At 69.8% G+C, this 27,548-nt stretch overlaps 1 protein-coding gene across 2 annotated transcripts; it reads right to left on the minus strand.

The window, feature by feature from the left end:
- Positions 1-12,179: 12,179 nt before the first annotated feature.
- MIDN (midnolin) lies at positions 12,180-27,103 on the minus strand. 2 transcript variants are annotated; one of them, XM_054805709.1, is made up of 8 exons: positions 26,851-27,103; positions 24,455-24,680; positions 23,207-23,294; positions 22,858-22,920; positions 16,712-17,098; positions 16,006-16,138; positions 15,615-15,902; positions 12,180-13,265 (listed from the first exon to the last, which is right to left on the minus strand). In XM_054805709.1, exons 2-8 carry the CDS (start codon positions 24,670-24,672, stop codon positions 13,003-13,005), a joined length of 1,440 nt encoding a protein of 479 aa, XP_054661684.1. In that variant the 5' UTR covers positions 24,673-24,680; positions 26,851-27,103; the 3' UTR covers positions 12,180-13,002. The 2 variants fall into 2 exon arrangements, with proteins under 2 accessions (XP_054661684.1, XP_054661685.1); XM_054805710.1 differs by lacking the exon at positions 26,851-27,103 and adding an exon at positions 24,794-25,485.
- Between the last annotated feature and the right edge of the window lie 445 nt (positions 27,104-27,548).

The raw sequence follows: 27,548 nt of genomic DNA on the forward strand, positions 1-27,548 counted from the left end.
GGATGGGTGCCCACCGTCAGTGCGGGCCCCTCATATGGGGGAGCACGGGCGGGAATTGCTCTGTGCCCCCCCCCCCAGCAAGGCACAGGCACTCAGGGCACTTCCACCAACCCCCCCACCCCTGCACCTCCTGCCCCTGCCTTCAGCCTCACGCCCCCAGGCAGGAGCAAGGGCTTTCCCTCCAGTACGAGGTGCCCAGACGCCGTGGGGATGGGCACGGCTGCCCACATACTGCACCCAGCGGGGACGTTCCCCGCAGCCGCTTCCAGGAAGGGCTGTAGAGGACGAGATGGGGATCTCAGGTTCACACCAGCTCAGCACTTTCACAGACCTCACCAGCCCCGTCACACTCGGCTCATCACATGCCTGCTCACACACACACGCACGCACCCCCGCGCCCGCCGTGGGCCCCTGGCCAAACCCACAACACACAGCGAAGAAAAGAGCAAAAAGGAGGGGGGAAAAAAAAAAAAATCCAGTAAGTGAATGACCATTTTTCCAGCCTCACCACAAAACATTCCTGACATTTTGGGCCGTGCTGGCATGTGTATGCAGGGCCCTGGGTCACACTTGGGATTCGCTGGCGGTGACGGTGCGGCCCCACCAAGGGTTGGGGCGATGCACCCAGTGCCCGGGCACAGCATTGCTGTAGCGCTTGCAGCCCCCACCCAATGCCGGCCGACGCACTGGCTCTGCCCTGCCTGCAGCCGGGCCCAGAGGAAGCGCCTTTGGGCTGAGAACAGATAAAACTCAGAGCAGAGATGGGACCTGCAGGTCAGGGGTTGGGCAGCACCTTGGGGGGTGCAGGACCAGGAGCAGCCGGAGCTGGGCGGTCGGCAGCCCCCCAGGCAGGACAGCCTGGCTGCCCCCGCAGCTCGCTCCCAGCCCGGCGGGGCACGCAGCCGAGCCACAGGATGCCCGGACAGGCCGGCTGTGGTGTGGGCCAGGGCGGTTGGATACGGTTGGGTTTTACAACCTGCCAGCCAAGGGAGAGGCCGCGCGGCCCCAGCCCAGGTGAGCCCGGACCTGGGAAATCCCCAGCAGCCGGAGCCAGGCGCACGCCTGGCACCGGCCACCACGGCTCCTGCAAAGGTGCCTTCAACCAGGGCAAAAAGCAGGTGTTTGGGGATCCCCGGCACTGCCAGCCCCCGGTCACCCCCTCTGCCCCGCATCCGGGACCCCCAGGCACCGTCCTGCCAGCTGCGGGGGACCGGCCTCGCTTCCCCTCCCAGCAGGAGCTGGGATGCCCGGCTGCCGGCCCAGGAAAGATCTCCACTGTGCCCGGAAACTTGCTGACTTCTGAAAAACAAGTCTTGGAAATAAAACCTCATCCGAGGTCCCAGGGACAGCGGGCTGGCGGCAGGGCTGTGCCGAACGCGGGCGGCTGGCGGGCGCGAGCAGCAGCCGTGCCATCGCGCTCTAATGCTTTATTAATCATGGCCTGGATCAGCTATTCCATGATTCTGCCGGGATCGATGCTGGGCTGGCAGCTCCATAATAAGCTGACTCAGCCTCTTTACCCGTCACAACCCCTGGCCGAGCATGGCTTTTTCCCCTGCCCTGGAAGTCCCCAGCGCTGCAGCCGGCAGCCTATGCGCTGTGCTCCACGCGGTGCTGTGCCCCGGCTCACGCCAAGCTCCTCGCCTCCCGCTGCTTCGGGGCCAACCGGCTCCGGCGGCCACCACTTGCTGCCCTTGGTCCCCCTTGTCCCCACCCGCCTGGCACCAGCCCTGCTGCCCCTTTCCCAGGCATGCGCCCTCAAATGCACCAGCTGCTGCTCGGTGCTGCCGATGCCCAGCCTGGCACTGATTCCGTCCCGGCTCCTCACCGTCTCGGGGTTACCAGCAGCCTCTGCAGGGGGATGACCCCAACCTGCCCCATGAGCAGCCGGCCCCGAGCATCGCTCCCATGGAGCTCCTGGGGACCCCCCCAGCCGCACGACCAGCTCCAGCACAAGCAGGGATGTGTCCCCCTGGGTCGACCCCAGCCCCACGCGGTCCCTGCTGCATGGTGGGAGCCCAGGGTCCCCCTGCGCCCATCCTGGCTGCCAGCTCAGCACCGCTGGCGGGTGCCGTGGAGCCTCTTGAGGCTTTTCCTCAGCGCTGAGCTACCTGCGCACACCAGGGGTGGATTTGCTGCTGCTCTCTCACACCCCCAACACTTCCCGGAACGGCACCAGCCAAGCCCTGTGCCTCCAAAGCATCACTGCCAAGACACCCGACATGTCCCCATGCTGCCACACATCTCCCTCCAAACCAGGAGCAACTCCGGCCCCTGCTCGGGCCGCAGCCCCCCGCGCCCACAGTCCCCAGTGCAACCACTGCAACGCTGCCAGTGGCGCGAGGAGCGGCCGGGGACAGTGGTGCCCCGTGTACGTGTGCGCGCACGGCTGCGTGTGCAGCTGCAGCTCCACGGCTGCTCCCAAAGCCGCTGCTGCCCCAGGGGGGCTCAGCGACCAGGGTGCACCGGCGGCTCCCCCGGCACTGCCGGAGCATGGAGGAAGCACAGCTTCACACGGACTCGCCTGTTTGTTTGTTTAACAGATGAGTCATTCCCAGATCGCTGCGCGTCCCCGCACCTCCCCACCTGCCTGCCGCTGAGTCACCCCGGCTCTGTGGGCGCTCTGCCGGCTCCGGCCACCGCTCACGATGACCCCCACTGCCACCTGCCAGACCCCGTCCCCATGAAGGGGACCGTGGCCCCACAGGGACATGTGGGGTGTGCTCAGGAGGGCGAACACCTCGGTGCTCAGCGGCGCCCGGGCAGGAGCTGATGAGGGGCAGAGTTAAGGGGATTTGGCCGAACCCAGTGGCGGCAGCCGTGCCGGGTCACGGGCGGCAACAAGTGGCAGGAGGCCACAGGCAGCGTGGGCCGGGGCAACCTGTGGGGTACGGGGCCAGGGCGAGCTCAGCAGAGCCGGGCGCTGGAGGGAAGGGCCAAGGTGGCTGCCCCAGTCATTGCGAAAATGATTCTGGCGAGCAGGGCCTGGGAACAGGCTGAGCGGGGAGGGGGCAGTGGCTCCACCTCGCTCTGACTCAGAGGCTGCCCATGCCACCACGCAGCGCCTTGGGCACCGCACAGCACCGCTGGCACAGCACCCCCCGGCACTGCATGGTGCCACTGACAACTGGTACCGTACCCTGAGCCCCTGCAGCCAGCCCCTGCCTGGGCATCCATCCCGTACCGGGCTGTGACTGCACAGCCCTGCCCAGGGCGCAGGCAGGACCCCTCTGCTCTGGCCAAGGGTGCTGGTGCCCTGGGCCCATGGCACGAGCCCCTCTCCCCTCCGCAGCCACCAGCAGTGGCCCCCTGCCCCTGCTCAGGTCCCCGGTGCTGCCTGCAGGGCACTGTGGCACCCCGGACCCCCGGCGGGCACAGGGCTGGCACCCGGAGCAGCTGCAGAGCCTGGTGCCAGCGGTGGCTCGGTGCCAGGGACAGGTGGAACCGCCACCGCACCCCAGACCCGCGGCAACCCCACGGCAGGTGGGACAGCCCCAGCCTGGTTGCATTTGGTGCCGGTGCTGCACTGGGGCTCGCAGCCCCCCCAGGGGCACTGGGGCCAGGGAAGAGCGGGTCAGCGGCTGGCAGTTTCCCCCCCGATGGGCTGGGATGGGCCAGGGAGCAGCCGCTGGCCAGGGGCACTGAGGGGGGTGGCAGGAGGCAGCGGGACAGGGGATACCCAGCGCCAGGCGTGCTGCCGTGACCACCGCAGCTCCGCATGTGCCCCCCAGGCAGAGGGGAGCCCTCCCGGTTGGGAGCTCGGGGCAGCACACCAGGTTCGGCCAGGGCTGCACGCAGCCGGCACCACCCGAAACACCCCCGGGAAATGTGCCCGAGCCTGAACCCGGTGCCCAGCTCAGGCGGGAGTCAGGGTGTGCGCGGTGCCACCCCGAGTGCTTAGGGCTGCTTCCTCCCACGCGCCCGAAGGCACCAGGGTCCCCACGGCCACACAGCGACCCTGCGGTCCCCATGGCCTGCAGCAGCCCAAGGCAGGGGCACGTGCCCCCAGCCCCGCTCCTGCAGCCCCAGCACCCAGCACTTGCTGGGCCGGCTGCGGCTCAGGTCCCACAGGCTCCACGTGGCTGCGATGGCCGGCCGGGGGGTGGGGAGAGGCAGGAATCCAGGACTGAGTCACCGCTTCCTCTGCGAGCCCGTGAGTCATTCCCCGGCAGCACAGAGACGCAGGGGCCCGGCGTGCAGAGGCCGACAGGGAGGCGAAGTGCGCACGGCTGCATGTGAGGGCAACCCCTGACATGTGTGTGTGAGCGCCCCAGCACACCTGCCCGCCCCAGCCTGTGCGTGCACACACACGCTGACGTCGGTGCACGACCACGGGCAGGCGGTGGGGACACATCTGTGGCCCCACGTGCAGACATGTCTGAGAGCACAAGCACGCACCAACACACGTATGCATACGCACATACGTGCTCTCATCTGCCTGTGTCCTCAACACGCACAAACCCAAACTGCAGGAGAACCCATCTGTGCAAGATGGACACGAGTGCGGCCGTGCAAGCATCCACACCCAGCCCCACGCAAACCTGGTGGCACTCACCCACCATGCTTGGACCTCGGACCCCGGGCTGGAGCCCACCTCTGGGGTTGGAACAGCAGCTGAGAAACGAGCAGCAGCTTCTCCTGCACCCCGCGGCCATGGCTCCTCACTCCAGATGCCCAGGGAAGGCAGAAGAGGCAGACAGGAAGCTTTGTCCGGCTCCAGCTCGCCCTGTGCCCATGCTGCAGCCACCATGGTGGCTTTCTGCCCCCACACACAGGCATGACCAGCGCCCACGGTGCCCCAGTGAACGTCTGTCCTCCCTGTGCAGCTGGACCTGGGACGCACGGATAGCCGCAGCAGAGCTGGGGGGGGGGGGGGGTGTCTGCACAAAACTCCGCACGCACACACTCCCGGGTGCACATGTGTGCACGTGCATACACAGGACCTGCGCCAACCCTGACGTATGGGAGCGGGGCACCCCCCTCTGCCATCCGTGGGGCGGGTGCAGGCGGTTCGCACCTCTGGCACCCACAGCCACTGCGCTCCCCGCTGGCACTTGCTGCACCTCCAGCCCGGGGCAGGACCCCACACAGCCACGTGCCCACGGGGGATTCCTTGGGGTGGGGGGTCGGTGCTCTGCCCTGCAGAGCTGGAGCTCAGCGCCACAACCGCGGAGCCGGGGGTTACGGCTGCGCCAAGCCCAGCCCGTGGTTGAAACCGCCGGGGCCTGGCGAGCGCAGGGCCGGGCTCCTGCCACAACCCCGGGTGGGGGCCACCCCCGCCGACGTGGCAGCCGCCCTGGGTGGGGGTCAGGGACGGCTCGGGCTGCCCGGGCACCGGAGCGGCTGCGCCAGCAGGAGCCTCAGAGGACCCCGCGGCCCCCTGCAGCCGTGTGAACGAGGGGACCCCCCGGCAGAGTCCCCCAGGGGCCCTGTCGCCAGGAAAACGCCCCCCGCCCGCAGGCACATGACCCCCCCGCTCAGCCCCAGGGGCTCCCTCGGGCCCCCCCCCGCCGTGCTCGGCGCTGCAGGAGCGCCGGGGGGGAGGGGGCGGGAGGGGGGGGACGCTGCCCAGGCCGCGGGAGCCGGGCCGGTTGCCACGGTAACGGGCCTCCCTCGCGCCGCCGTGAATGAATGGGCCGGGAGCGCGCGCGGCGCGATCTATGAATGAATGAGCGCGCGGGGCCGAGCGGAGCCGGGGCGGCACGGAAAGCCCGGAACGGAGCACAGAACCCGGAGCGGAGTCCGGAGCCCGGCCCCGCCGTACCACCGCCCGGAGCGTCCCACGCAGCGCCCAGCCGGTCCCGCGTGTCCCCGCGCAGACCCCTGCCCGCCCCTGAGCTCCATCCCCCGCCGCTGCACCCCGCCCTCAGCGGCACCGGGCCCCCGGAGCACCCGGCCGGAGCGGGGCAGGGGTCCGGCTGGCCGGCGGGCGGGAAGAGCCGGCCTGGATCCCGCGGGCGGAGGGGAAGCGCCGGTGCGAGGCCGGGGCAGGACCCGAGCTGCGCCCTCCGGCCCGGCCCGGCTGCGCGGCGGCCCCGCGGCAGCGCCCGGCATGGGTCCCGCTCAGGCCGTGCTCCGAGGGGGGGCCTGAGACACCCCCCCCCCCCGCACGTCCCAGCGGGGAGCACCCCGTTTCCTTGCACAACGCCCAGCCCTCAGCGCCCCGGGCGGCCTCCCGGGACCCCTTTACACCCGAGCCGGGCACACACCAAGGGGCCGGAGCCCCCCCCAGCCCTGACAGCCCTCCAAAGCTGGAGCTCCCCCCCCCCATGCAGCCCTGGCCTGGGCACCCCCAGTGCTGCCCGCTCGGCCGCTCCCCACCACCCCCGCCCCAGGGGCTGCTGCTGGGGCTCCCGGGGAGCCCGTCCCCAGGCTGCCCTCCCGCAGAGCCCCGGGGGTGGAGGGCAGGCTGCGGGGTGCACCGGTCAGAGCGGGGGGGGCTTCCCAGGTGAGCCGCAGGACCGAGGCATGCAGCCCTGGCCAGACACCCCCCCCCCCGCCCCGATAAGGCTGTTTGTTCCCCGAAGGCAGGATGGAGGCAGGGTGGCACCGACTTATCTTCCCAGCAGGGTCTGGCTCAGCCCGGGTTGTCATCGTCCCCAGAACGGCCCATTCCCAGCACAGGCCGGAGGAGGAAACCGCATTGCAACAGGCGGGCTGGCTCCCGCGCTGGGGAGGGGGCATTCCTGGGCTGCCTGGGGGCTGAGTCACCCCCCCACACCCCCCCCCGGGCACCGCAGCCACGCACACACGCAGCCACACGCAGAGACATGCCACGGCCACACACGCAGAACGTGCGTGTGCAGCAGAATGCTCAGGGACATGCAGGGGCACACGCAACGTGGCGGGGGGTGGGGGGTGGGGGTGTATGCACACATGGCAACATGCACATGCGGAGCCACGTAGCATGGCCACAGCCCTGCATGCGGGAACACACACACACACACACAGAGCGACACATGCAGGGACTCACAGACATACACACAGCACGGCTGTGGCCACACGTGTGGGGACACACACACGCAGCGGCACACCCCAAGCCAGGTAGCACAGCCACAGCCGTGCGCATGTGGACAAATGTGTGGGCGCACGCAGTGACACACGCAGCCGTGACCACGCAGAGACACAACATGCACCCTCAGGGACCACGTGCACACAGGCATGAACACGCACACACGTACACAGGCATGCACACGTACGCACATACATGCACACACACATGCACATGGGGGGGTGCAGGCACGTGCCACCCAGCAAATGCCACCGTGCAGCACAGCCAAAGGCTGTGTCCAGCCCACGTGGGGACACCCCCCCCCCCAGCAGGCTGCATGTCCCCAGCTCCGGGGTGTATGGAGAACAAGGGGCCGGGGGGGGGGGGCCACCGCAGCCCCCGGGGAGCCAGCTGCGGGGGTGTGCACGGGGCGCGCGGCCGAGCGTCGCCTGCTTGCCGGGGCTGCGTCACCCGCGCGCTGACGCATCGCTACCTGTGGGTCCCGCCGCTATATATAGCCCCGTGCACGCCCCATCTGCTCGCTCGGCGTGGTGGCTGGCAGTGGGGGGGGAACAGGGGGACACCCAGCTCCATGCCCCCCCATGCCACCAGGGCCCAGGGGCCAGGTGGCTCCACGCCAGCCCTGAAAATCTCAGCGGTGGCCGGGGAGGAGCACGGCGGTGGTGGCACCATGCCACCTGGCAGGGCCCCGGCTGGCAGGGCCGGTGTGGACGTCATGAAGGCTCCTCGAGGTCCTTGTAAACATGGTGACGCACTGGCGCTGCCCTCGGGCCCCTGTGGCCCCGCCAGCCCCGCCATGCCGCCTGGGACCACAGTGTGCCAGCCACGCAGCCCACCCCCTGCCCGGTGCCTGGCCAGGACCCCCATGGTGCAGGCTGCAGGTTTGGGGTGACGCAGAGAGACACCCCCTCACCGACACTGGTGTCACCGGGGGCATTTAAGCACCGTCCCCCGTGGAATCCAATTGGGGGGGGGAAGGGGGCTGGGCCCATGCCCCCTCCCACAACAGCTCCAGGTGGAAGATGCTTTTGGGACACGTGTGGGGCGGAGGACGGCTTCAGGGAGCGCCGTGGGGCCGGGGGAGCGGTGTGGGGCAGGGACGGGCCGAGGCCGCGGCCGGCCGGGGGGTGGGGTGAGACATTCCTTGCGGCGCTTGTTATTTTATCTGGCGAGTGCCCCCAGAGCTGGGTGGCAGGGAGGCTCTCTGCAGCCCCCCCCATGCGGGGGCTGGGGCTCACCCCCACAACAGGACCCCGCTGCCGGCAGACGCCGTGTTCCGGGCTCCTGCCAGGGACACGCCGGCAGCTCGTCGCCCACCCGGCGTCTGGCAGAGCCGTGCCAGCGCCGTCTCGCACCAGCAGCCACCACCGGGCGCAGCCGTCGGGCGCTCCGGCGAGCGGCACCGGGGGTCTGCGGGGCTGGGGCTTTGTCCTGAGCAGCGATGAACCTCGGGGCAGCCAGGCGAGCAGGAGGCGACTGCGGGGGTCCTGGTGCCGTCACGCTGAGCAGCCGGGCACACGCCACCGTGCTCGGCAGCGGGGTGCGTGCGTGCACATGGGTGCGTGCACATGTGTTTGCAGGCAGGGGGGTTGCATGCAGGCGCACACAAGCCGTGGCGAGGCTGGGCCGTGCTTGCAGGGGTGGGGGGTGTGTAGGGTGCAGTGAGCGGGTGTGCAAGGGTCTGGGTGTCCGAGGAGCTGATGCGCAGCCCCCATGCGTGCCTGGGCCGGGCGTGTGCCCCGTGCAGCGCGGGACCATGGCTGCGGCCGGCACTGTGGGTGTGCGCCGGGGCCCACGGGTGTGCCGGGAGGGCCGTGGGAGCCGCCAGGCGCTCGCCCGTCATGGGTGTTTCCTGGCACACCCTCTGCTGCGGGGGCTGGGCTGGGCTGGGGGGGGGGTGCACCCGCTCCAACCCGCCTGCACCCACGAGCCACATATGGGTGTGGGGAGGCCCTGGGGGTCCCCAGCCTTCTCCTGCCGGCACCCTCAGCCACTGCAGCTCAGGTCACCCTGCCATGGCAGGGCTGCACCACTGAAGGCAAACATTTGGCCTGTGGACAAGGCCCTGCCAGGGTGTTTGCCGGGTGTTTGCCGGGTGTTTGCCGTGCTCACTGCACCATGGGCTGCACCCCTGGGCTGACCCCGGGGCACTGGGGGGGGCACCTGCTCCTTGCGGGGAGCTGCCACCGTGCATGTCCAAGGCCGGGGCACAGTCACTCCCCCAGGGACTGAAACATGGCAGGGGGCACACTGGGAGCGTGCGCTTGCTCGCGCGCATGTGCTTCTCTGTGCACAACCCCAACACCCCCCCCCCGTGCACGCTCCCTCCCCAGCACCCCCTGTGCACGCAGCCCCGTGCACACCCCTCTGCAAATGCCCGCCCGTGCGCAGGCCCTGCCCTGTGCAAGCACACACACGCATGCACGGACGCACACCCGCAGGGTGACACCCATGCTGTCCCCCCAGCGGGCACCACACCAAAGGTACAATGCTGGCGCTGCCGGATTGCTTCATACTGGGAAGAGTGGGATGAGCGCAGCCATGCCGGCGTGGACCTGGCCTTGCAGCAGCGCTGGGGCAGGGCAGGGGGCTGGGGCGCTGGCCGGGGTGGGGGCAGAGGAGGAGGAGGCAGGATGGGGTGCAGAGGGGGTGTGTGAAGCACCTGGACGCCTGGCTCTGCCCGGCCTCGCCCTGCTGCCAGCGACCCCCCCCCCCGCTTTATCGCCAGCATCTGCTGGCCCCGGGCGCGGTGATGTCACCCCAGTGGTGTGGCGCGGCGCGATGCGGCGCCCCGTGTCCCAGCTTGCCTCCCGCTGCACCGCAGACACCTCCTGTGGGCGCCCGCACCGTGGTGCATTGTGCTGTGCCGGCCTGTGCCATGCTGTGCCGTGCCATGCAGTACCACGCCGTGCAGTACCATGCTGTGCCGTGCCATGCTCTGGGGCCAGGCCTGTCCCATGCACAGCTCTCACCCCAGACCTCGACCCCGCAGCACCCACCATCCCCACTGCTCCCCGAGTTCCTCCGGGGCCCCACGACCCCCGAGCTGAGGCCGCGGGATGGGAGCAGATGTCGGGACGCCCTGGCTGGGCTGGGGGGGGTCGGGGTCCTCGGGGGACCACCCACAGCGTGGCTGTTTGTGTGTGTGGCCCTGTGCACAGCTGCCTGCGTGCGTCCCTCTGCACACACGCGTGTGCCCGCGAGCAGCTGGGCACGAGCGTGCCTATGTGCAAACAGGCGGGCGTAAGCGTGCCCACGTGCGTGTGTCCCCCGCGTGTGCCCAGCCAGGCAGCAATTGCCTTAAAAGGCCTCCGCCGTTTGCTCCCGGCGCGGCGAGCGGCTCCTCTTCCCGTTGCCAAATTTGGCGTGAGCGGCGCGGGCCGGGGGTGTCGGGGGGGGCGGCCCGGGGCTCACTCTACCCGAAATGACGTCAAAGTGGGGCGCTGGCAGCAGGACGCCCGGTGCGGCACATGTCACCGCAGGAACCTGAGCCACTTCCTCTCCCGGCCCCAGCTTCCTCCAGCGCTTGGCTTCCCCCGGGGGGGCTTGGGGTCCGGCGAGGCCCCCCCAGCCCCATGGCAGGGCCCCTGGGTGTTCCTGCACAGGAAGAGCCTCCAGCCCCGGCTGGGCAATCCTGTCCTGTCCGTGGGGTGCTGGGTCCCCCATGGGGCTCTGGATTGTCCCCCTTCCAATTCCCTGGGGTGCAGGGACAGGGTTGATGGGGACGTGGCAGAGGGGACACGCACAGGGCGCAAGGGACGTGGGCAGCCACGAAAGGCCGTGGGCTGGGGGACACTCCTGCCCCCTCCCCGTCTCCCTGGGGCCCGGCTTCACCCACCTCCTGGGTGCGTTGGGGACCTGGGGGTGCTGGTGCCCACCACATCACCGCATCCCTGCATCAGGCACAGGAGCACAGCACAGGGGTGCTCCAGCCCACGGTGTCCCCAGCTGTGGCACCATGCAGCCACCGATGCCCCGCTGGCCCCCACGGTTTCCTCCCGGGGACCCCAGGGGCCTTTCCCCCAGGAGCCAAAGGGTCCGGGGGAAGCAGACGCCCACGGGTGGGATGGCACTGATGCGTGTCCCCAGGGCCATCCCCACCCCGTCACCCTCCCTGGGGCGGGGGAAAACCACGGGAAAACAAACCTGCAGCTGCAGGTGGGGAAACTGAGGCACAGCCATGCCGGGCCCAGGATTGAACCGGGACATCGGGGTGGCAGCAGGTTCACGGCCGCCAACCCCTCTGCCCCGGCCCGTGGCCGCCCCGCTGTGACGCAGGATGGCTGCTGAGGCTGGTGTGGGAGGGAAGGTGCCAGCACCCGCAGCCGGCCCAGCTGGTGGAACCAGCCCGGCTCCTCGGGGAAGACAGTGGAGCACGTCGGCGGGCCAGGGCCAGGTTCACCCAGTTGGGTGAGCACCCCGCAGGTCGGGGGCTGGCAGCACCGGCCCCAGCACGTCCCTGCAGTCGGGTGCTGAGGGGGGGGGGGGGCCCAGCCCCAGGGCCCCAGCCCTGCTCCCCCTTCCTGGGAAGAAGGGGCAGCTCCATCACCTCCCCCCCCCCCCCCGCCATGCTTCCAGGGCTGGGTGCGTGCACACTTGGATGTGATTGCGCGTGCCCAGCCAGGCAGAGGCGTGCGCACCTGGGTGTAGGGATGCACAGGGCTGCGTGCACAGATAGGCGTGCAGAGCTCAGGAGGTGCGCAGCCACGCACGCAGGTAGAGGGGCGCACACGTGTACATGCCGTGCTGAACTCATACGCGCACGCAGAAGTGAATGACGTTAGGGTGCCGCAGCCGGGAGGTGGGATGCCCGGCTGCCCCATCCCACCCCCCCATCCCCACACTGATGGCAACGGCAGGCATGGCTGCATCCAGACTGCCCAAATTTATTTCAAAAATAAAAAATAAAATATTAAAGACCGAAAGCCTCGCTCTCCCCCCCGCCCACCCCCCCAACACACAAAAAAGACTTTTACAGACAAAAAACACATCACATGGGTTCTCTATTTGCACAGATCTCCTGACAAAAAAAATAAAATCAAAGTCGGACAAGAAAAAAGGATTTCTACGGCCTATGCAAGACTATGTCAGTATTGGCTCAGTCGGGTAATTAATGTCTATAAATATTAGCCCCATGGCTTGCGGACAGCCATGACCGAGTACTGGGTTTATTTATTCATTATTTTTTAATTTTTTTTTTCTCTCTTTTTTTTTTTTTTAAGTTAAAAAAGAAAATCCAACCAACCAAGAGGTGGGCGGGAAGGAGTCCAGCGACTCGGAAGTTGGTCTCAGCTGTGGAGGGAAGGCGCCATTCTTTTCCCTCCAAAACCAAAATTAAACCCCACCCCAAAACAAGGCCCCCCCACCCCCCCACCCCCGGCTGCAGCAGCGGGGCCAGTGGCACCCAGGCACACGCATGTCCCCCCCAGCCGCCCGGGGGGGTCCCAGCCCCACAGCCGAGCAATGCTACATATAGAAGGGAAGGAAAACAAACGGCCCCCAAACCCGGGGGGGCCCCAGCACCTCCGAAAGAGACTTCATCTCCTCCTGCCTGCACCGGGGCAGGGGGGACGACGCCGATGCTGGGGGGCCGGAGCCTGCCCCACTGCACCCCTCTTCACAGCAAAGCAGCAGCTTCGATATCCCCCAGGGACCCCCTCCGGGTGCCAGGACCCCCCGTTCCCGGCCGGGGAGGATGCGGGAGGGGGTCAGCGGCTCCTGCCTGCTCACCCCCCGTCTCACCAAACCCAAACAAGTTGGGGGGGGAGGGGGCTGCGTGAGGCTGCCCCAGCCGCCCCCCATGAAATGCTTCCCCCGGCACGGGCAGGGTCAGCCCCGAGGCATCCGGTCGCAGGAGATGGCAAATCTAGAGGAGATCTAGCCCATGACAACAGAAATGACACCACCGCCAGCCGGGGCAGCAGGAGTGGGGCCCCCCCCCCTTCCCCGGCAGAGTCCACGGCCCCGGGGGCCCCCCCCCGGGCACGGCTCTATGCTACGACAAATTCGGATTTCATGTCCGCCTTGACCTCCGGCTTCCACACCGAGTCCTCGAAGTCCAGGTCCAGGCTGCCCTCACTGGAGACGCTGCTGTTGCTGTTGGTCCGGCTGGACTTGCGGTTCGGTAGCCAGTGGTAGGGGGCCCGGGCGTCCCGGCGAGCCTTCCGGCGCAGCCTCTTCTGCTGCATCAGCAGCTGCAGCCGCTCCACCTTGCAGCGCGTCGCCCGGTTCTCTGTCTGCCGCAAGCGATCCCCTGCAAGAGCAAAGGCGGTGGAGGGGTCACGGGGGGCCGCCCTTCCCCGCACCCAGGGGGAACGCAGATCGCCGCCCGCCATCTTCCCACGGCGCAGCACCGGCACAGATGCACGGACACCTCGCCGCCCCGCGGGACGGCCGGCGCTGGGCTGGTCCCCGCTGGGGAGAAGCCCCTTTCTGCTGCGCTTTGGCAAAGGGGGGCATTTCCCCAGCGATGGAGGAGCGGCGCCAGCCTGGCCGCCCCCTCTGCCGCGGCACGGCAGCCGGCGCGGGCCCGGCCCCGCTGCGGCGCGTGGGAGGACGAACAATTGAAGCTCCAGACGTGGGCTCCAGCACCGGGAAAAGAGGAAAAAAGGGATCCTGCTCCAGAACAAACTTGGCCAGGAGAACGGCTGCGGCAGGAGCGGGTGGGGGGCTGGGAGCACCAAAACCCCATCCCCGGCAGCCGGGAAGGGGGGGTGGTATCTTGGGACATGCAGGGACATGGCAAAGCCACGCAACAGGGACAGAGCAGCTCCGCTTCCCTCCTGCCTCAGTTTCCCCTGTGCAGCCACCCCAGGATAGGGACTCAGCCACACCATCAGTGCTGAACACCCCTGCTCCAACAGCCCCCCCTGAAACCAGGGGGAAAAGCCCCGGTCCGGCCCCACAGCTGAGACGCAGCCCAGGGCAGAGCATGGCCCCACAGCCCCCACTGCTCCCTGGCTGGCCCAATGGGGACGGGCACAGAGCTACCACAGCCACCCCCAATGTGGTGGGGCAGCTCCACTCGGGCACCCCACGTGCCACGCTCGGTCCCTCACACAGCCCCATGACTCCCCCCAGACACCACGAATGCTCCATGGGTGGAAACACACGCCAGAAATGGGGGGGGGGGGGGGGCAGCCCCCTGCAAGCCCAATCAAGGCCTGTCCTGGGGCAGACTGGGGAGAAGGGGTTGTGGCACGGAGCGAAGCCACACAGGTGGCCCTGCCGCAAGTGCCACCAGGGCTGGGTGCTGGGGGGGGGGGCTCAGGCCAAGCAGGGTGAGCCCGGCCAGGGCCCTGGAGGACACCTCACACTGGCAGGGGGGAGGTCATTGTCCCCCCCCAGCACATCTCGCTGCAAGGTGCGGGGGGCCCCAGCATCCGGTCGGCTGCGTCGGCACACCGGGGCCCCAGCCACATCACGGAGGGCTGGGAGCCGGCAGCGAGCCATCCCTGGCGGGGCCGGACCCCCCTCGGCCAGGAGAGAAGGAAGAGAAAACCCAGAGGGGAGGGCGAGCCCCCCCAGGCCGGCACCGGTGGTTTCACTTCTTTTCTCTAAGCAAATTGCAAGGGGGGGATGATGGGGGGATGGGGCGGGCGCCTCCGGGCGTCTTCCGGCCTCAGGGCATGCAGGTGTGCGCCCCACAACCACCCGGGGGGCCACGGGAGCCCCAGCCAAACCCACCTTTGCCCCCAGCCTGGGCCAGCAGGTTTGCAAATGGGGGGAGGTGGGTGAGGAGTCTGGGTGCCCTCCCCCCCACACAGCAGGGACAGGTCCAGAGCTCTGGGGGGAGCAGGGCCAGGGACACCACAGCCGCCTGTCCCCAGCCTTGCTCTGCCAGTGCCACCCCTCCCAGGACCCTTTGGAGACAAAGGGTTTTGTGGCTGGTGGAGGGGCCAGAGCAAGGCTGGGATGGGGGGTCCCCGGGGGTGCTAGCTGTTCCCCACCTCAGCAGGGTCAGGCAGGGGCAAACCTTCCCCCCCCCCCCGCCCCCCACAGAGACTGCAAAGCCTCAGGGCCCCCACCCTGACACCTGTCAATCACCCCTGGCCACAGGGGGAGGACAGGGGAGGGGTCTGCCACAGCCCTTCCCCTGGGCCCCTGCCCCATCCTGCCTGCCAGCCCCCTGCCTGCTCCCTCTGCTGCAGGCAGGAGCAGGGCAGAGCCTCGGGGTGCCCGTGCCCGCTCCAGCGTGCTCAGCCACGCAAAGAGAGAAGTGCCAGTCGTTACAGGGGAAAAATTATCTGAACACCAGAGGCTCCAATGACTCTGCAGCCCCGGGCTCTGCAGGAGCTGTTGTGGGGGGACCCTGTACAAAAAGGGGGTTCAGCTCCAGCCCTGCTGAGGGTAGTGGGCTGCAGGGGCTCCCCAGCCCCCCTCGCCCATCCTGCCTGCAAACACCTACAGACCCAAGCAGGATGGGACAGACCAAGGATGCCAAACAGGTGCCAAACCCAACGGACTCCTGGCACCGGGCATTGCCAGAACACGCAGGCAGCACGCGGACAGCGCGGCGAGTCGAGGCGCCCTGGCACGCAGCAGCCCCCAGCGGCTGGCAGCGGCCCCCTCCCACACAAGGCGCGGAGGCAGCCAGGCTTACCGCTGGGCTTGCACATCCGGATCTGGCTTTGGCACTGGACAACAGGGTGCAGGGGCGGGGAGGCCGCGGCCGCCGGCAGTGGCTCTGAGGTAGTTTTGGTGGCGAGGTCCGGGGAGGCAGGGGGCGAGGAGGAGGAGAACTGCGTCTGGCAGCGGAGCTGCGTCAGGGACTGGGGCATGCCCTGGTAGTGTCGCGTGGCGCTGAGGAGGTCGTTCAGGATCTGCAGGATGGTGCCGATGTCCCGCCGTGGCCGCCCGCTGCTGTCCTGGCAGTTGGGGTGCAAAGTGCCTGTGGGGAGGAAGAGGTGGGCGTGAGATGAGCAGTCCGTCCCCCCCCAGACCCGCAGCCCCCACATCACCCCCAGCCCTGGGCAAGGTTCAGCATCACGTACCGGAGAAGGTCCCTGAGAAGACCCCAGGCGCGTGGTTGACAAAGCTCTCGATGACCGCACCGGGTTTGCGGGATCGGGCCGTGGGGGCAGGACTGCTGCCCGGGGAGCTGCTGCTGCGGGTGCCGCATTCCACCTGGGCAGGCAGGAGAGACACGGCATCAGCCTCCGGGCAGGGGACCCAGGCGTGCTGGGGGGGGGGGGGGGGGTAGGGGCACACAGCCTGGCTCCAGCCCTTCCACCCCCACACGAACAAAGACGGTCGGGCCAGGCGACCCCCGCAGCAGTGCCAGGAAGGGAGCAGGGTCCAGCAGGCACCAGCAGCCCCAGTTTTACTGGGACGCAAGGGACTATGGCTGCCCCACCCCTCTGGGGCATTGGTGTCCCCAGCCTTGGGGGTCTGGGCAGTCACCCCCCCCCAGCCCGGCTGTGCAAGGGGAAGGGCAGCAGCAGGGAACACTGGCAGGCAGCTCAGGCCCGGCCATGGGGACAGGTAGGCTCTGAAAACGAGCAGAGCAAGAACCTGGATTACACCCCATCCCCGAGGCCCTCCCCAGGACCTGGGGGCATTTTGCAAACCGGGCAAGGGAACACTTGTTCCATGCGTGGGGAAACCAAGGCAGGGAAGGGCATCGCTGCAGCAGGGCTGGGAAGTGCAGGGCTTGGCTACCCGGCCCAAAGGTACCAGGAGCCCCGAGGCCCAACTCACCTCTGAGCAAGAGGAGACCACGCTGCTGTTCACCGTCTGCGCGCTGGCCCCGTGCGACCGGAACATCCCGGCGGTGACGGGAGCGGGGTGGGGGGTGTTACAGTACATGGGGGGGGCCGGCGTGGTGGGCGTGGGGCTGGGGGCCGGGCTCTGCTGGCACGTGGGCACCACAGGGATGCGGGCAAAGCTGGAGCCGGTGCTGCCATGCAGTGTCCGGCAGTGGGGGCTGGCGGCAGCCCCCGCCTCGCCCCGGCTGGCAATGACGTGCCGGTGCTGGAGCTGCCCGCTGCTCTGCTGAGCTGCCAGCTGGAGCTGCACGAACATCATATGGTCACCCACGCGCAGGGCCAGGGTCAGCGGCGACCGTCCCGACAAGAAGTCGTTGACCTGGGGAGAGAAGGACCCTCATCAGCCACGGCACGCAATTGGCTTGCCACGTGGAGCCCCCCTGGTGCTGAGCGGGGGCATGGCCATTGCCCTCACAGGTCTCACCGGTGCCGTGCCACCACAGGGACAGGTCATTAGGGCAGCAAAGGGGCAACCCCCACCCTGCGGCCCCCCTCAGCCGCGCCAGCCTGGCAGGCAGGCGAGCCCAGCCATCGTCCCTGCGTGACCCCAGCCCGGTGCCAGCTCTATCAGCTGACAGCGCCAGGGGGGTATTTTTCTGCATCCCGCCCTCCCCGCCCTTTATCTCGCAGCACAAAACGGCTGTGCCGTGCTGTGCCATGCCATGCCTGCCCGCCCTCCCCAGCGGTGAACCCGCCACAGCCAGGGTGCTCCCGCCAGCGCCCGGCGGGTAGGGACAGGCAGGGGCCGCAGCCGGGGCTGCCGCACAGCTGCACACCCGCCCCCGGGGCCAGCACTGCTCCTCTGGCCAGCAGGGAGGGGGTGCGGGGGGGGCTGTCCCCACCCCCCCCAGCACAAGCTTGCCCAAAGGATGGGGAGGGGGCAAGTGAGGACATGCCAAGTCCCTGCCATGCCCACTGCTATGACTTGGGGCTATCAGGCAGGGGAGGGCAGGCTCCCCTCACCCCCCTTTCCCTCCCCAAATGCGGCCCGAGGGGGGGGCAGCCCCGGCAGAGCGGCTGCACAGGCAGGACTTGCCCTGCCCACCCCGGAGGCCTCCATTGCAGGCAGGTGATGGAGCAGCTGCGGCGTGGAGACAAGAGCAGGGGCCTGACCCTGCCCAGGTCGTGACTGTGGAGGGGGGGCCCAATCCCCAGCACCTGCTGCCCCCCCCCCCCCCGAACACCACTCAGCCCCCCCCCCCCAAGGACACATAAATCACTCGACAGCTGTGCCAGGGAACAGGGGAGCCCCTCCAGCTCCACCGAGCATCTCCCCACGTTTCTGGGGGGGGCTGGGGCAGCCATGAGCCCCACTGCCATGGTGCTACACCACCCCCACCCCCCCAGGCCTTTGTGTGTGCTGTTGGGGGGGACAGGCAGGGGGGTTGTGCCTCTTGCCCCCACCAGCCCTGCCGGCTGAAGGGTGTGGGCTCACGCACAGGCAGGGCTGTGGGCAGGACACTGGGTCACAGCTAATGGGGATGACGCCACCACTGCCGCCCCCCCCAGCCGAGCTATTCTAGGGCACAGCAAGGACTGGCTTTCCCAGCCCGTCACGTGCAGCACCGTGCATGGCTCCCAGCAGACGTCACCCACCCACACCCCCACCGGCACCTTCGGGGCACAGCCATCGCTCGCGGCAGGATGAGGTGAGGGGTCCCAAGTGGACCCGCAGAGCTGCGCTCCCCAATTGCTCCCATGGCCCCCACCCCCTCCCCAGCCAAGGGCTGGCACCTCTGCAGAGCACACGGCTCCCCCAGCACCCCCCCCAGCCCCATCCCGGCTCCCCCGCGCCCCGTTCCAGCAGAGGCCGGTTCTGAGAAGCCGTGGGAAAAGCAGCTTTAAAAATACCAGCAGCAAAGCCCCGAGCATGTCAGGCGGAGGCTGCAGAGGAAGAGGTGGGCGTGAAGGAGACACTGCAGCTCTGGACACGGAGGTTATGGGGCGAGGGGGCGGGAGAGGACGGCGTGCGTGCACATGGGCACGCGTGTGCACACGCATGTGCGTGCACATAGCACCTGGCCACACAAAAGCAATCACCCCAGCCCCCGTCCTGCCCCATGGCTCAGACTCTGCCTCGGTTTCCCTGCCCTTAGCAGCCGGGGATGGACACATGCCTGGCTGGCAGCTCCGTCCCCCTGCCACACCGTACCGGCCCTGCAAACGCGGTGCCCCATCCCCACCGCCCAGTCATGACCATCCCAGCTCCAGCCACAACAGCATCTCCGACATCACCAGCGCGGCCGTCACGACTCCTGCGCGGAGCCCTCCGCAGGCAGCAACGCCAGGGCAGGCAGCAGCAGCTGCCCACAGCCCCACACGGCTGCTGGACCACCGTGGCCCTGCTGCTGCTCTTGGAACCGGTGTAGGTGGGATGATTCCCACAGGGCACAGACCCTGTAGACCCCCAAACCAGAGTCCAGACACTGCTCTCCCATCTGGGTGCTGAGACTGTGTTGGGGAAGGGGACCAGCCCCCTCCTGCCACCCAGCAGAGCCCAGCCCCATGCCCAGGATGGGCAGGGCAGTTCCCATCCTTCCCCTCCACTGAGATCCTGAGTGGGGTCTTTTCACAGCCCTCCCCAGCTGCTGTCACTCACTGCCACCCCCAGCACACCAACTGCCCTTGCTCCCTACTGAGGTCTGCTCGGGGGAGCCCCGCACACCTCCCCGGGGCCCCCTGACGTCAGCCGGCACCCAGGGCCGCCTCCCCACTCCATCTGACTCACACCTGCCTGCGCCCTGCCTGTGTCCTGCCTGACCCCTTGCCAGCGCTGGGAGAAACCAGAGCGCCCCAAACCCACGCCGAGCCCGCGCTGCTGGGTGCTTCTCCCAGCAGCACTAAAAATAACCCCTTCCTCCCCAGGCATGGGGGGGTCTCATTGCCTCCCCCCAGCCCCCTGCACCCCCCCACAGGCAGCTGGGGGGCTCAGCCGTGGCGCTGAGCTGGCGGGGCCCCCGCGGTGCCCCAGGCAGGGCGGCCAGCCCGGCGGGAGCACAGCTCCGGGGCTCCCAGCACCCGCCCCCACGCTGCTGCCAACCCCCCCGGCGAAACCAGGCCGCTCCAATGCAAACACGTCCCACCCAGCCGCCTGCTCGGCCGCCCACAGCCAGCCGGGGAGGACCCCGTCCCTCCCAGCCGGCACTGCCACGGGAACCGGGACAGCCCCGCCGGGGAGTCTGGGGCCACCGGGCCCCCCCCAAAGCCCCCATGCCCAGGGGTCCCCAAGGACCCTGCCAAGCCCTGGGAGGGGATCCAGCTGCACCGTGCCGGGCTCAGGGCCTGCAGGGACGGGGCAAGTGTCTCCCGGCTGCTTCTCAGAAACACCGATGACTCAGAGAACGCCGCATTCCCGCCTCGCTCCAACGCCTGGCCCCACGTCACCCTGGCCCCCCCACTCCCCAGGCTGGGGGAAAACAGGAGATGCCCCCCCCCCCCCCCCCAGCCTCTGCCCCGAGCAGGGAGGGCAGCACCCCCACAAAAACACAGGCGAGCTGTCCCGCTTTGGTTCCTGGCAGATGCAGAGGGGAAAGGCCAGCCCAGCCCGAGGATGAGGAGGGGCAGCAGGAAATGCCCCCCCCCAGCCCCTGCAGGCTCTCCAGCCGGGCGCAGCTGCGGCTGACAGCTGGGTCCCACCGCCCAGACACTCGCGCCACTGCCTGGGGGTTTTTCCATGCCAAGGAGGGCAGAGGGCCAGAGCCCCTCGGCCGCATTCCTCTGGCCGCAGCCCCTGGGGCTGCCGGCCCTGGTAGAGCTGGGCTGGCTGGGCAGGATGCGTCCCTGTCCCGTCCATCCGTCCGTTCCCCCCCCCCCTCCGCTGCCCCCCAGCGCTCCGCAATCGGGCGGAGGGACTGAGGGAAGGAAGAGCTGAGGCTGCAGGATCAAACACCAGCTGCCCGTTCAGGCGCTACCATGCCGGGGCAGTGGGCACAGCTCCCTGGAAAGCGGGGGCAGCCGCCGAGCGTGCCCGGCGGAAGGAAGTGCGGCGAGCCCTTCCAGGAAGGCCCCGTGCCGCTCGGCCAGGGCACGGCATCGCCTCCTGCCCGACAGCCGCTTCCCCAAGGCACCTGGGCGGGGAGGGGGTGGCAGCGCCCCGGCCCCCCCACCGCCCCCAGAGGAAGTCGGCGCAGTTCTCCCTGCGCTGCCGGAGGATGCGTGACGCAGGCAGAGCCGAGCAAAGCATGAATGAGAGGAGTGGTTTCCTGCCCCCCCTCCCGCCCTCCGCCCCCCAGGTGCTGGCGGTTCCTCCTGCACAGCCCTGGCTTCCTGAATCACCGACCCGGGAGGAACCTGCAGTGGGCAGGGAGGCGCGGAGCTGCTTCCCGCAGCCAGCGCCGCCCGCCTGCCACAGCACACCCAGCCTGCCTGGCAGAGCCTCGAGGGGAAAACCGGGTGGGCTGGGTTGCTGCCGCCTGCCCGGTGGGCCACCAGACCGTAGCCCACACACCTCCTCTCTGCCCCTGCCGTGCTTGGCCAGGAAGCACCATGGCCGCCTGCAGATGGGAGCCATGGCTGGGCATTCCGAGGCCAGGAGCAGCTGGCCCCACGGATGCAGGGGTACCCTAAGCCCCCCTGCTCTGGGCAGCTCCATGGGTTCCCTGGCCCTGCTTGCTCCCCCGTACATCCCACCCCGGTGGGGAGCTGCACAACCCCACCAGAAACAGCTGCAGCCCTGAGGCCAGGACAAGCACCAGGACCCCAGGTTTGGCTGCCAGAATCAGCCCCCTCCCACAGCTCTGCACCCCAGTTTAACAGGCAGCACCCTGCGAGCAAACCAGGCTGCCTGGGGACGCTGGCAGGGGAAGGCAGAGGCAGGAGCCAGCCCCTGGCACAGCACTGCTGGTCCAAGCTCACGTCCTTGGCCCACACAGGGTTAAACCAGCCGCTGAAAGTCAAGGTCACCCCGGGCAGCCAAGAGCACTGGGGTCAGCAAAGGCCCCATGCCAAGGCAGCCCTGGCCCTCGCCATGTCCCTGTGGGGGGCACAGCTGTGCCCCCGCCAAGCATCCCTGCCCAAGCCACAGCACAGCTCTGCCCCCTCCCCCACAAGGGCAAGGTTAAAAAAACCAACAAAACAAAAAAAACCCCAACAAACCAAAAAAACCCAGCACCTTCAAAAAAAATAAGCTGCAGCATTGGCCAGAGAGGAAGGAAAGAGTTTAACAGCAATAATAAAGGGACTGAAAACAAAGAAGCCAGGGCCTGCACGGCTGGGGGTAAATTCCACCTTCGCGGCAGGCAGCCGGCGGCTGCGCACGCACCCACGGCAGCTCACCCAGCCCTGGGAACGCTTCCTCCCCGCGCCGCGGGCGGAGGACCCCCCCCCCCGCCCATGACACCTCCTGTGCTGGAGGCCGCCCCACCAGCCGCCAAGAAACTTCACAGTTATTCTAAACACAGCCCCCGCCAGCACCGCCCCCACCTGCACCCCCTCCTCGGCACCCCAGCCCAAGGCCACTGAGCAGGCACACGGAGCACCAGAACACCCGGGCATGGCCACTTCCCCTCCCCACCCACCCCAAGGACGGCTCCAAGGAGAAGGGGAAGAACCCTCAAGGCTCTGGGAGGAGAAACCAGGCTCCGCAGCCCCATGAGCCCCCAGCACTGCCCAGCGGCCCCACGAGCCCCCAGCACGGCGCGGCCAGCCCCCCTCAACGCATGCCACCAGCCGTGGGGCAGGCGGCCAGCCCTGCCTCTGCACCAGGGGCTGGGCAGCTGTGGGGGGCTGCAGCTCTGCACCCCCAGGCAGAGCCCGGGGGTGCCCAGCTCCTCCGCCGACCTGCCGCGTGACCTTGAATGAGTCACTTCACCTCCCAGCGCCTCTGCCCTCCCCGGCTGCCGGCTTGTTTGGGCTGTGAGCGCTGCAGCGTGGGACCTCCCTGCGCTGGGTGCTGCACAGGATGATGGTGCCCGCCCCGGGCACCACCCTCGGCACTCCCAACCCCTTCTGAAGGTGAAACCTAAACAAGGCGCTAATTTTGGGAGGGGAAGAGGAGTCAGGTCGCAGCAGTCCCTTCCCCTCCACCGCCCCGTGGAGCCTCCTTTGTCTCTATGGGTGCCCCGGCATCCAGCCTCTCACCTGAGTTTCAGTTAAGCTTTCCAGAGCTTGCATCACCGACTGTTCTGGCCTGGATGCCTGGGACTGGAAAAAAAAGAAGGGGGGGGGGGGATTAACATTACAAATGCAGAGAAGGAGGGGGCGTCTGTGCAGCAGGAGGGGAGGGATGACATGTCACTTCCACTATTTCTACACAAGCCCTGAGAAAGCAGTGAAATATTAAACCTGCTGCTGAGCCCAGCCCAGCGCTGCCTCCTCAGCGAGGGCTGGGGCAGTGGAGCCACAGGGCTGCCAGCACATCCTCGCCCGGGGCTTTAATAATAGATGGGGACGAGTGGGAGGGAGGGAGCAGCAGAAAAAGGCTGCTTACCATCAAGCCGGCCTCCACGGTGGGCACCAGCGTCAGCTTGCTTCCTTCCACGACCCCCAGGTCCTGCAGTTTTCCAGAACTGAGTCGACTGTGGGAGAGAGGAGACAGATGCCAAAAGCGAGGTCAGCACGGCCTCGGCAGGCCCCGGCTACACGCGCTGACGTGGGGGGACACCAGCTGCAAGGCTGGCTGCTCCCAGGGGACCGAGCCCCCTCAAGCACCCCTACCTCAAGTGTTTCCAACACCTGACAGGCAGGAGGGGAACCCAGCATCCCGCTGCTCAGCTGCCTCCTCCCCATCTGCCCCCTGCACCCCGGGGGGGACAGCACACGGGGCCAGGGTACCCCTCCTCCGTGCACGGTGCAAGCGGGGCTGGGGCAGGGCTGGGGGGGTGGGGTGTGTGTGTGTGTGCGTGCAGCAATCAGTCAAACTGGTGCTGCTGGGACAAGGGAGCCAGGCAGGGGCTGAGGGGGGTACAGGGCTTCGTGGCACAGGAAACCTGCCCACGGGGGGGGGGGGGGGGGGGGGGGGGGGGGGAGAAGGTGGGACCAGCGTGGGGTGGGGGAGGCGTCACGGGGGGACATGCCCCCTCCCCCGGACCCGTAGGTGCCGGCAGATGTACACGGTGTCCCCCCCACCCCCCACCCCCCCCCCGTTCCCTTCTCCGATCCGGCCGAGACTCTCCAAGTTACTCTAGGCCGGGGCTGAGCACAGCGCGGGGCAGCCCGGCCCCACTCGGGCTCCGCTCCACTCGGGGGGGCTGTGCAACCCCCTCGGACCGGGCCTTCAGCAGACAAAGGACATCCCCCCCCACCCCCCGCTCCCGGCCCTCCCAGCGCTGGGGGTCGGGGGGATGGGGGGGGGCCGTGCCGTGCCGCCGCCGAAGTTGAGCCCAGAACAAAGGGCAGAGCCCCCGCGGGGCACGGCCGGGGCCCGCCGCCCACAAAGGAGCTCCGGCAAGGGCCGAGCGAGGGGGCGGCGGCCGCGCTCCGGTCCCTGGCACGGCCCGGAGCCTCCCTCCATCCCTCCGCCCCGGCTCGTCCCCGCCCGCGGCCCCCCGGGCTGCTCCCCCCCCACCCCCCCCCCGGCTCTGCCCGCCCCGACCCGCGGAGGAATGGGGCCAGGCAGGGGGAAGGGGGGCGGGAGCCTTTGTGCGGTGCCGAGCCCGGTGCGAGGGGGCCGCCCCCGCGCCCAACCCCGCTGCCGGGGGGTGGGGGGGACACCCCGGCGGGCCCCCCCGAGCCCTACCTCTCTTTGTGCAGCAGAGCCAGCCGCTCCTTGGGCACCTTGAGCCGCTGGGACAGCCGCCTCTTCAGCCCCTCCACCGTCTCCTCGGCGGGCACGGAGAGCTCATAGCGGGTCCCGGTGGTGGTGTTGATGTAGAGGTTCATGGGGGGCTCGTTCGGGACCACCTCGCAGGCGGGAGCCCCGCGGCTGCAGCTCCTGGCACCGGGCTGCGGGTCCATCCGCCGACCTGCGGGGGGAGCGGCGGTCGGTGCCGGGGGGCGACGCGGGGAGGGGGGGGGGGCGGGGAGCGGACAAAGGAGAGACGGGGCCCGCTCCGCCGCACGGCCCGCCGGTACCCACGGGAACTCCGGCTCCGCTTCGAGTCCTCCGTGCGGGGTCCGGGAGGAGCCGGGGAGGGGGCGACCGGGGGTGATCCCCGGGCCGGGCTGGCACCGGTCGGGCCCTCCGCGGCCCCAGCAAAATAAATAAAATATTTGAAAAAAAAAAATCAAATAGAAAAAAAATCTCCCGTTCTCCTCCCGCTCCGCCGGCTGCTGGCGGGGCCGCGGGGCGAGGGGAGGCGGCGCTGGCTGCCTGCGGGAGGGGGGCGGTGGAAGCGACGCTGGCTGCCTGCTGCCTGCCCTGCCTGCTGCCTCCTTTCTTTCTCCTCTCCGCCGCTCTCCTTTCTGTGCGGGGTTTCTGGGGGCGGGGTGCGGGCCCGGAGGCCGCGGCGAGGGGCGGGGAGGCGCGGAGGACGCTTCGCTCCCCCCTTTCTTTGGGGCCGGACCCGCCGAACCGGCAGCCGCCGCCGCCGCGCTCTGCCGTGGAAGCACGACCGGGGGGAGGGAGGGGGAAGTTACAATGTAGCAACGTCCCGCGGGCGGGGCCTCGCCCTCATTCACTCCGGCTCCTCCGGCGGTCGCAGCCAATGAGAACGCGTCGAGCGCTCAGACATCCGCGGTGGCGGCCAACAGGAACCGGGCGCAGGCTCCCCACGTGGCCCGGTGGGAGGGCGGCCCGGCCGGATTCCTCCCGCCCACGCGGCCGCGCGGCCCCGCCCCCTCCCCCGCCCCCCGGGCGCCCTCGCGCCGCGCCTGGAGCCATTCATAATCCCGGGCCGCACAACAAAGGGGCCCCGGGGCAGCGGCGGGGGGCCACGGGCCCGAACCCGGCGCGGGCAGCGGCCGGCAGCGCCGGGCAGCCCCTGTCCGGGGGGCCGCCGGGGTCAGGGGGCAAGCGGCGGGGCAGGGGTTGGGGGTGCAGGGCCCGGGGGAGGAGGGCCGGGCGCCGCGGAGGGGTGAACGCGGGACACGGGCAGGCGGCGGCCCGGAGCGCTGCGGCGGGGGCGGTGAGCGGCCTCCGCACCGAAGGAGGCTGCGGCGGGAGGGGACTGCCCGCGGGGCCGGGCGGGAGCCGGAGCCCCCGGAGCCGAGTGACGCGGGGACACCGAGGCGGAAAGGGCGGGGGGGCGACGACGACACGCACAGTCACCCGCGGCCGGTCACACCCGCCCGGTCACACGCACCCGTCCGGTCACCCTCCCGGTGACGCCGTTACAGCTACGGGGAAGCTGCTCTGACGCGGGGCTGAGCCCCCCGCGCCCCCCAGCACGCTCCTGCCGCCGCCCCCCCCCTCCTCCCCCCAAATTCCGCAGCGGAGACCCCCGACCCAGCGGCCCCAGCCCCGGCCGGCCCGGGGAGGGGAGGGGACACCCACGGACCAGACACGCCACAGCCCCGGGCCCGGCTCGGCACCCTCACCCGGGGGGGCTATGAGTCAGCAAAGCGCGGGCGCCCTCTGCCGGCCCCGCCGCGCCTCCTGGGCCCGGGGGGGGGGGGTGGAGGGGGGGGCCGCAGCGGGGCGGCGCGGCGGGGGCCGGGAAGCCCTTGCCGAGACACCGGAGAGCCCGGCCGCGGTGCGCCCTGGGGCCGCTGCCCGCCCGCCGGCGCGGAGCGAACCGGCCCGGGCAGTCCCGTCCCGTCCCCGCGGCACGCCGGGGCTGGGGGTGAGGGGTCACTCCCTGGGACGCGGCGAGGACCGAGCGGGGCACACCCCCTCCCCGGGAGGCCGCGCTCGGGGTCCCCGGCAGCCGGAGCGAGGGGAACCGGCGGCGCTGCCCGTGCCCCGAGAGCACGGAAAGCCCCGAGTGCCCGGGGATACGGAGGGTCCCGGCGGCTGGGAAGCGCTCCCGGACGCCTCGAGCGGGTGGGCTCTGCCGTGTCGACCCCAGGGGAGCCGCCGGGCTTGGGGAAGCGGGGCCACCCCGCCCGCTCCGGAGCCGCTCAGGGAAAAGCGAGCGAGCGCAGCCCCGGTCCGCGGATCCCTCCCACAGCCCGGCCCGAGCCCCCGACGGCCCGGGGACCCCCGACGGTCCGGCCCGGCCCAGCCCGGCCATAGCCAACCCCGGCCCCACTCACCGAGCCCGGAGCGCTGCCCCGCGGTTCCCCGGCGCGGCTGGAGCTCAGCTGCCTCCGGTGGCAGGAAGGGAGAAAAGAGACCCTCAAACTTTCCGGGGAGGGGGGTGGGGGGGTGTCGCGGTACTGTGCGGTGCTGTGCCCCCTCCCGAGCGCTGGAGCCGGTCCGAGCGCAGCCCTGACGCGGAGCTGGCGGGGAGGTGCCCCAAGTTTTATCCCGCACCGCCCGGGGTGGAGCCTGGCGGGGGCAGGGACCGGCCTGGCCCCGGCACCGGCGCCGGCCTCAGCGGGACCCGCAGGTGACGCGGCCTCACCTGCGCTGGGGTGGGTCCTGGCCCCTGCTCCCCGGTCCCTGCCCTGGGGGTCCCGGTCCCTGCCCCCCCCCCCCGTCCCGGGTCCTGCTCCCGGGGTCCCGGCTCGGCGTCCCCCTGCTCCCGGCCCCCCGGGGGAGTCTCGGCCTCTCCCGGGGTCGCGGCTTTGCCCCTCCGGGGGTCCCCGGTGCCAGCTCTGCTCCCGCTGCTCACAGGCGCTCGGCGCTGCCCACGGGGCCGCTGCATCCCGCGGGTGGGCAGGCAGGGCAGGGCAGGGGGGACCCGCCCCCCGCGGGCGGTGGGGAGGGGACAGTCCGGACACCTCTCCCCGTCCGGGTGCCCCGTCACCGGGGTCAAAGTCAGTCCGTGCGCGGGGAACCGAGGGGCTGA

This window comes from Grus americana, chromosome 28 (assembly GCF_028858705.1).
Source record: "Grus americana isolate bGruAme1 chromosome 28, bGruAme1.mat, whole genome shotgun sequence".
Taxonomy (NCBI): Eukaryota; Metazoa; Chordata; class Aves; order Gruiformes; family Gruidae; genus Grus; species Grus americana.